Source organism: Cotesia typhae, unplaced genomic scaffold (assembly GCF_013202065.1).
Source record: "Cotesia typhae breed Kobodo isofemale line unplaced genomic scaffold, CoteBio_Ctyphae scaffold_13, whole genome shotgun sequence".
NCBI lineage: Eukaryota > Metazoa > Arthropoda > Insecta > Hymenoptera > Braconidae > Cotesia > Cotesia typhae.
Window position 1 is genome coordinate 4,486,382 of NW_027423774.1, and position 9,209 is coordinate 4,495,590.

At 30.0% G+C, this 9,209-nt stretch overlaps 2 protein-coding genes across 2 annotated transcripts; both read left to right on the forward strand.

Moving 5' to 3' along the window:
• The first annotated feature begins 2,349 nt into the window (after nucleotides 1-2,349).
• Nucleotides 2,350-4,032, forward strand: LOC141535005 (uncharacterized). Its single transcript, XM_074254719.1, has 2 exons — nucleotides 2,350-3,203; nucleotides 3,288-4,032. Exon 1 carries the CDS (start codon nucleotides 2,493-2,495, stop codon nucleotides 3,006-3,008), a length of 516 nt encoding a protein of 171 aa, XP_074110820.1. The 5' UTR covers nucleotides 2,350-2,492; the 3' UTR covers nucleotides 3,009-3,203; nucleotides 3,288-4,032.
• Nucleotides 4,033-4,072: 40 nt separating this feature from the next.
• Nucleotides 4,073-7,687, forward strand: LOC141534980 (uncharacterized). Its single transcript, XM_074254668.1, has 2 exons — nucleotides 4,073-4,157; nucleotides 5,444-7,687. Exons 1-2 carry the CDS (start codon nucleotides 4,107-4,109, stop codon nucleotides 7,679-7,681), a joined length of 2,289 nt encoding a protein of 762 aa, XP_074110769.1. The 5' UTR covers nucleotides 4,073-4,106; the 3' UTR covers nucleotides 7,682-7,687.
• The last annotated feature ends 1,522 nt before the right edge of the window (nucleotides 7,688-9,209 follow it).

Here is a 9,209-nt window from a genome sequence, read left to right on the forward strand (position 1 = left end):
TGCTGAAGTAAACACACGGCCCATTAAAGAGGACGATTCTAGCTCTTCTTCTATTAGTTCAGAAAGTTCATCTAATAAAACCGAAGAAATTGATCATAAAGTCACTGAGAACATTTCAGTTCAAACTTATAACGAGTCGTCAATTGTTGGCACTACTGAAGCTTCTGAACTAGTTAATAGATTCGGTAATGAGAACAGTTCCAATGCTTTCTCTGATAATTTGACAGCTAAATCTGACGGAACTACAGGCCTCATTGCCAAACATGGTTCTGAGGTTTTGAAAAGATTTATGAATCAGAGCCTTGTCATCATTCCTGATGTAAATAAAGAACCCACCATTGTAAGCACCACAGAAGAAACTCTTCCAGAAATCGATCGTTCATCTGATCCTGAATTTGATCTCATCGATCCCGGCTTAACGACCGCTGAGTTGATAGAATTGGGCAAGCTATTCATGGAAGGCAATGAAAGTAAGTTTACTAATCCCATTCTAAGAAAAATTATCAAGGACTTCATATCTAAGATAGCGTTATAGAAGTAGAAAATTCTCGCGAATAGACAGTTACAGAATTTTATAATTAATTAACAATCAAAAATAATTCCTCGACTTTATCTTCAAGTTTTCCCGTTTTCGTAATGCTAACATCAATTTTCAGATATCAGAGTGATTCACTCTCAAAGCTGATCGTTTGTCAGGAAACCAATTTCGACGAGCCTTCCTCCTAATTCTTATCGAGCTTCTTATATTATCTGTATGTTTAAAACATTTATTACTGTCAATCAACTATTACTGTGATTCATGTCAATGAACAGAGGAATTAATGGTCCCCTGCAGCTACTACCTAAAACGTTATCCAATTATTATTACTATTATAGTCGTTCCAATTAGTGTAGCTTTAGTTTATTGATCTCGATATTGGTTTCCACGAAACTAGTACAACTTGAGAGTAGATAATTTTTAATGAGGTGAATTGTTCCACCTGACTAATACATTAAGCTTATCGTATAAAATAAATTAAATTAATTAATTAATATTTTTTTTCATTTCAATGAATTTTTTTAACCTATTTATAAATTATGTACGCATGTATTGAAACTTTTTTTTTGTTCTAAATAAAATATATTTAAATTATTAGCTTCAAAATGTATTGTGCTCCATTTATTTTAATTATATTAATCACCATTATTAACTAAAAATAAATCGATTAACCATTGGCGTAATTCATACCTACGAACAAAGAACTTTATTAGTGCCTTTTAGCTACTGCCTAAAGTAGTTTATTATTTTCTGTCATTTACAGGCGCTTAGAATCTAATTAATGAAATAACCGTCGGTTTGATAATCTCAATCTCAATGCTGGTTTTTAAAAAATTGTCTGAGTACATAGTTTGCGATAAGGAAAATGAATGACGATAAAATTCACTTTGAGATGCAAATATTTCAGTTTGTGTACATACGTAAAGTTTTGTACATATCAGTTTATACTATAAATTATGTAGAATATTTGCGGACTTTGGTTTCAAGGTCGTAGAAGAATTCAAAGGCTCTAGATTTAAATATCTCGATGCTAAATGAGTTTATGACATCCAGTAGTATTTCATGCTAAATTGTTGTACTTTATGACTCCTCAAAAAATTTGGTTCACCAGAACTGAATAGTTTATAAAGAAAGCAAGCTAAGACATTTAGTCTTTTTGATTTGATTGAGAGCCATCTTAAGGAGCGACGATAACGAGTAATATGATCATCACGCTTCAAATTGAATATGAACCTGACGCCGTTGTTCATCAATACGATTTTCTCCTTTAGGCTACTACTGAGTCCTACTTTTTTAAGTCTATTAATTATCAATTAATTCAAAGTTTCGTCATCTAATGCATTCTTTTGCTGTAAGTAACTTGACTATGAACGAGGGCATGATATAATTCATCAAGAAGTATAAAAATAAGAATTTCCAGAATATTTAATAATATCTTTGGATATACAGAATCCAAATTTGTCATCTAAGAGGTTCAATAATTGTAAGAAAGTAACTTATAACCATGAAGTTTTTAACGCTTTGTTTGATTTTTGTTGCCGTGTTTTCTCAAGTAAATTACTTTTTGTAATATTTATAAGTATTTGAAATATACTTTTAAATTTAAGATAGTTATTGACTCTCGATGCATTTATTTAAATTAAAAAAATTTTGAGAATTTATTTTAATTTACAAAATTTATGTTTTGAACAAGTCTGTTTTAAACTAACTTTTAATCAAAATTTCTTGATTGCAAGATATTAATAAGCTGATATTTTTGGTGCTTTTAGAACTGTTCGGCAAAGCACGATGCAAAATTAGTTAACCAGATAGCCAGAAAAAGCTATGAACTTTTTACCGGCACAACACTTGATTCAATACAAGTAATTGATTCAATAACTGAAAATAAGTTGAAACTTATAAAAAAACATCTAATGAATCTGTGAATAAGTTGAAATCTATTGAAGACAAAGTAATGAAGGAGAAGAAATTCCTCAGAAAGATATTTCCAAAGTTTAAAACTATTGGGCAGAAAGCCGACGGAGTGTTGAAAGAAGTAAGTTTAACGTCTCAGAATTTGGGAAAAACAATTTCAAACGCAAATAATATTTTTAATATTGAATTCAACAATATAAAGACTAAAGCGTTTAAACTGGAACAACGATTAACTGAAGAATTGAAATCAGAGAAAGAAGATCTATCTAAGAAGTATGAAATGATTGCGGATAGAATAGTTGACGAAATAAAGGACAAATTGGAGATGATGAAAGAGAATTTTTTGAATGAAATCGATGTTGAATTATCAAATCGCGAAAACAACAGAATGAAGCCACTTGGCCCAAAAAACCCACTAAAACATGAAAAAACTGGAGGAGGAGATAACCTACCAGATAAAGAAACTAACGGAAATAGGAATAGAATGGTTTATCAAAGGAAGATAAAACTGGGGGCCAAAATAAGCCATCAAACGAAGGAACTAATGGGAATGTAAATGGCTCACCAAAGAACGATCAAGCTGGGGACCAAAATAAGCCATCAAGCGAAAGAACTAATGGAGATGGAAATAGATAATAGTATAAAGAAAAAAGTTTGGTAAATTGAAATATGCACGCCGCAAGCTCTCAATACTTTCAACTTTTCAACGATTTGATGTTAATCGTCAAAAAAGCACCACTAATTATCCCCTGTAAATTATAAAAACAAATTGAAAAGATATTTATTACAATTATTTAATTAAGAATTAATTATAATGAATTCAATTTATTTGCAGTGCAACTTCAAAGCGCGTTCAAGTTTTTTAGTGGGTAGTATTTATTTTTATACGAATTCAATGTCCTCTTGTGATTGAAGTAAATAAAAAATAACAATAGGAGACTGTGTTACCGACGTTTTTATATTATTTATTTGTGTAATATCATTGTTAAATACGATTTTATGAGATCAAACATTGGAATATTGATTTATAGGCCTTAGTAGAACATACTTACACGCTTTACACTTGAGGCATGTAAAATTAGAGGCAAAGGAAGCCTTCAATACGATGTAAACTGAATTCAATAAATTCAAGAATTGAACTTGAACATTAAGCTATTTCTTATTTTTCTGCTTTGTAGAGTAAATGATTTCCTTTATTTATTATCGACCATTAAATAGATATGATAGTAATTAATCAAAAACGATATTGATGTCATATTAAAGCATGTATTGATCTTTTCGTTTTTTAATGTTTAATAAACTGTATGAAAATGATAACTAATTAAATGTGCTGTTTTTATAATTACTTTCTTGAAATGTCATAATAATTATTTTTTTTTTATAGATTAAAAATTTTCAACTTGATTAGAATATATATTAATTTGATCCAAATACCGACGTGGAACTGATGTATCCCCCTAGGCTACTACTAGTCACACTTTTTTTTAAGTACATTGCTTATCAACTAACGTGACCAGTGATATCTTAATGACTTTATTTTTTATAGATAATTTTTACGTGAATGATGTTCAATTATATTTGATCGCAGAGTATAAAAATGATATATTGTTATTGAAAACCTTCACATCTAGAAAAATTGAAAGAACCAGTTACTATGAAGCATTTAATATTTTGTCTAATATTCTACCTCATCTGCAGTTCTCAAGTAAGGTTTTTTTTCTATTCATTTGGTTTCCATCTTAAATATTATAACTTCATTTTACTGTTGTCGATTATTGGAAGTTTTAAAAAGCTTACCATGATTCAATTCTTTTTTTTTTTTTTTTTCAAAAAGATCACTTGAAATTTTTTTTACTTTCCAAAAATTTTATATTTTTTTTAACTGCCTGTGTAAAAAAAAATTGTCCCAAAAATGTCCCAAGCTTGGGACATCCAAACGTGACACAATTTGAGACAATTTTGGGACATTTTAGAAATATTTTGAGAACAAGTTTTAACGTTTTTAAAATGATTTAAAGAAATTTCTTTAAAAACGTTAAAAATAGTTCTGAAAATATTTCTAAAATGTCCCAAAATTGTTTCGAAAATGTCTCAAAAATGTCCTAAAATTGTCCTAAAAATTTTGCATCCATTAATCTTACGATAAATCTATAACCGTGCAAAAATAAATTGTCTTTTTTAAAATCATTTAAAAAACGTTCAAAATTGTCTTAAAAATATTTTTAAAAAGTTCTAAAAATATTTTTGAAGTGTCCCAAAAATGTCCTAAAAATGTCCTAAAATTGTCCCAAAAATAGTCAATAAATGTTTTATCCATCAATTCCTAGACAAATTTACAGCTGTGCAAAAATAAATTTTTTGTATTAAATCATTTAATAAACGTTTAAAATTGTAGTACAATTGAAGAATCATTCTGAAAATTTTCAAAAAAATACGTAAAATTGACGAAAAATTACTTAAATGCACTATTTTAAAATTTCTGTTTATTTCTAAGATGTCCCAAAATTGTCCCAAATTGTGTCACGTTTGGATGTCCCAAGCTTGGGAAATTTTTGGGACAATTTTTTTTTACACGGGTGTTTGTTTAAAAATTACTTTTTCTCATTATAAATAAAAAAATCAATTTTTTGTTTAAACCATGAAATTTTTTTTCATTTTTACATTTTTAATAAAAATGCAATCTTACAAATGCAATAACATAATATGATATAATTTTGATCTTATAAAAAACAGAATTTCTGATAATGATATTTTTAGTGTTATAATGTTTTTACGAAGATTGAATTAAAAGTTTTTTTGTTATATCCATATAAAAACATAAGACTTACATGAAAAGGTCAATAATTAGCTAGAGTGTAACAAAATACTAAAATAAAAAATTTTTTCAAAAATGATCGATACAGGGATAAAACTGATATGTAAACATATCAGAACATTTTTTACAAGTAAATATGATTAATTTGATTGATGATTTTCTTCGAATAATTTTAGGACTGCTGGGGGGACAATACAGGCAGAATTAATGAACAAAGCATAAATAAATCGTTGGAATCCGCAAAATCAGAGTTGAAGAATAAACGAGACGAATATTTAGGAGTACTTGAAGAAGTATTTAAGGGAGGAATCGAATTCGTTATGAACACAACTATCGACTCAATAAAAAAATTAAATTCAACATCCGAAGAATTACAATCGTCTCTTAGTGAAGAGTTAATAAAGAATATTACTGAAAACTTTGGATTATTTGAAGAAGCTACTTTAGGAGCTGCTGGATTTATTTCAAACATAACTGACGAGTCGGTAGAAAAACTCAACTCTACATCTCAAAAGTTACAATCGTCTTTCGATGCAAAGTTGAGTAATAAAACAACGGAATATGTGAGATCACTTGAACAAGCAACATTAGGAAGCATCAAATTCATTACAGACACAAACAAAACTCTAGAATCGTCTTTCGACAAGGCCAAAGAGTGGGTGGATATCTTGGAAGATAAAACTATTACTGGAGAACAATTAATTTCTCGTACGCTTCAAAATGTAAGTATAGAGCTTGAGAAGAATGTCAACAATACACTCGAAGATACTCAGAAGATTCTCCAATCAGCTAATACTACTGCTTTGTCGTCAGCTCAATTGATAAATGATATGAGCATTACTGTGAAAGACAGAACGGAGAAAGAATTAAAATCCCAATCTGAATCTCTTATTGCTGATTTTTACCAGAAGACGAACGCTTCATTGAAAACAGTGGAGTCTACTATTAAGCAGACAAACCAGAGCCTTGTGTTTTATCTGGAAACCTTGAAGATGCTGGAAGAGAACAGTCTAAAGGAAACAGCGTATTTAGAAGAAATTACTCTGCAAAAATCATTAAATTTTAAAAAGGATAATTTGGTTAAAGAATTAAACAACGAGAAAGATGCACTGAAAGGACAGTTGACAGAAGAGCTTCAAAATAAAATAAGAGATCTTGAAACACGTAATGACCTGCTAAAAAGTGAATTGGAAAAGAAAAAGCTGGAAGTTGAGGAAAAATGGAATGAAGTAACCGATGAAAGCAACTTCAAAGAAGAAATTATAAGAATAAAAGAAGAGTTTATTGGTGATATGAAATCGGAGTTTTTGAAAAACAAAATAGAAATTCTGAAGGAAATCAAAAAAGCTGTTTCTGCTGAAACAACACTGCAAGAGGAGAGTGTAAAAACAAGTCTCAAAGAAGAGAAAGAAAAATCAAGGCTAGCATTAGAAGAAGATAAAAATGTATACGTTGAAGAACTGAAGAAACTGAAAATAAAAATTGAAGATGAGTTACAAAACATTTGTAAATCAAAATGTAATTTGACCAATAGTCTTAGTGAATTAAAGAATGGACAATCTCCATCAGAAATCAACTTTGATCCAAGAATAGAGACGGTCACGTCTCCAGTTAATGACAAAAATGAAGCGGTTACCATCTCACAACTTCCAGTAATGAACAAAAATAAATCGCATACCGTAATAACTTCTCCAGTTACCATCGAAAATGAAACAGGTATTCTCCCATCGTCTCCAAAACTTAACAAAAATGAAACGGATTCCGTAACACCTTCCCCAGTAACCGAAGAAAAAGAATCAGATATCATCCCATTCTTCCCAATAATCAAGAAGAATAAAACAGATATCGGAACAGCTTCTCCAGATGCCAACAAAAATAAAACAGATATCGTCTTATCCTCTCCAATAATCAAGAAAAATGAAAGAGATATCGTAACAGCATCTCCAGTTGTCAACAAAAAAGAAATGGGTATCGTAGTAGCTTCTCCAGGTGTCAATAAAAATGAAATAGATAGCGTAACACCTCCAATTATCAACGAACATAAAGAAAATATCGTCTTATCCTCTCGAGTAATCAAGAAAAATGAAATAGATATCGTAACAGCTCCTCCAGTTGTCAAAAAAAATGAAACATATATAGTCAGAGCTTCTCCAGTTGTCAACACAAATGAAACAAATATCGTAACAGCTCCTCCAGTTGTCAACAAAAATGAAACGGATATCGTAGCAGCTTCTCCAGTAATCCAGAAAAATGAAACAGATGCCGTAACAGCATCTCCAGTTGTCAACAAAAATGATACTGATTCCAACTATACTCTAACTACTCCCACTCCTAAAATGATCGAAACTACTACAGAAATTAGCTTAATTAATAAAATACATAGCATGTTTGCTAAGTATTATCCTAAACATTAATCCTATCCTTTAATATCATAATTTGCCAAAAATATCTTTTTGTATGATTCTAACAAAAAATCTCGAAAATAAAAATTATATTAAGATTAAAAAATGCGTATGCGCATTTTCTAAACTTTCGATCTATTTTTTATTTTTCCATACCATAAACCGCAGTCACTTTGTATTTTTCTGTGATCATGAATTTCTGAACAATCCACGATTGATAATATCAGTTTCGCTGCGATGCAACTGTACCTCTGGAACTCTGTTCTACCGACCGTTCGATGAAATAATGTCCTCATTTCTGACAGTAGATGTTACATCGTTACACATGATCGATAATGAAATTTTCTTTTCAAGTTAGTACAAAATTTTTCCTCTACTGACTAACGTCATTGTCTTGAAATTTTCCGTGACATGACTCTTCAATCCCTGAATCATGCCAAATTAGAAAGATGTTTCCGTCAACAAGTTTTTGTACCAGCCATAATTATAATTAATCGAAGAAAGGACGAGTGCAAAAAATTTTTAAATCCAACAAAAAAAAATAAATAGAAGCTTGAAAATTAAAATATGAAAAGAAAAATAAGATACGGAGATTCTTAAATTTAAAATAAATTTGTCAGCCGTGTAATGTTTAATCGGTTAATGTTTTTTGTAGACGTAACACAACATATTTATCGAAAGGGTCACATCGGGATTAGTGACTATTATCCATTGGTATCACTTTAATCCGTGTCCGATTTTCCACCATTTTGCTTCGCATACAATGTGACATTAAATAGCCGCATGGGGTTCTTTCTGGTAGCGCATATTTGTCAAGTAAAAAAGGGTCTTGATCTATTGTAAAGAAAACATGCGTAACTGTTTTGTGAGGGTTTTTTAATCGGAGCAAGCAAGGCACGAGATTGGATTTACCGTGATTTGAAATTCATCCGCGTAAAATCTGCTTCTAGATTATTTCTCATGCGGATTTTTGTTCCTGTCACAAACGTCAACACACCAATCGTAAGCTGTAAAGTTTTATTATATCTTAAGACGAGACTTTATAAGATTTACTGCTTACGACAGCTTACAAATGATGAGATAAAAAATAAGGAGCTTTTATTATAACAGACAACGCATTTGGATTGACTGACCTAATTTTTTCGAGCTTTCAATCTTTCAAAAAATAGTTTAGTAAGTCCGAGTGTGCATGCCTTAAGCGCTTGTGTCATGTGTCAATAAATCGAAGTAAAGTTCAAATATTCAACAAGTTTTCACAATAATTTTTCCAAATTTTTGATTATTGGATATCTAACCTAGACAAATTAAAAAGATTATCCACTAAAAATTTTTTTAAATAATAAGTGAATAACAAATTAATTTTATTTACAATTCAATTTTAAAGCTCGTTCAAATTTCTTCACAGATATTTTTTTGCGTATTGAACGCCCTCTTTCATTCCGATAAGTAAATTATAAAAAAAGAACCAATTAAAGGCTTTATTATCGACGGTTATGTGGCTTCTCAAAGAGCGTAAAATTTCAGTCAGCTAAAAAAAATA

Excerpts from the sequence above, each read along its gene's own strand:
- LOC141534980 (XM_074254668.1), top strand. The coding sequence starts at position 4,107 with ATGAAGCATTTAATATTTTGTCTAATATTCTACCTCATCTGCAGTTCT. Across the intron at positions 4,158-5,443 it reads ACCTCATCTGCAGTTCTCAA|GACTGCTGGGGGGACAATAC; the intron begins GTAAGGTTTTTT and ends GAATAATTTTAG.
- LOC141535005 (XM_074254719.1), top strand. The coding sequence starts at position 2,493 with ATGAAGGAGAAGAAATTCCTCAGAAAGATATTTCCAAAGTTTAAAACT.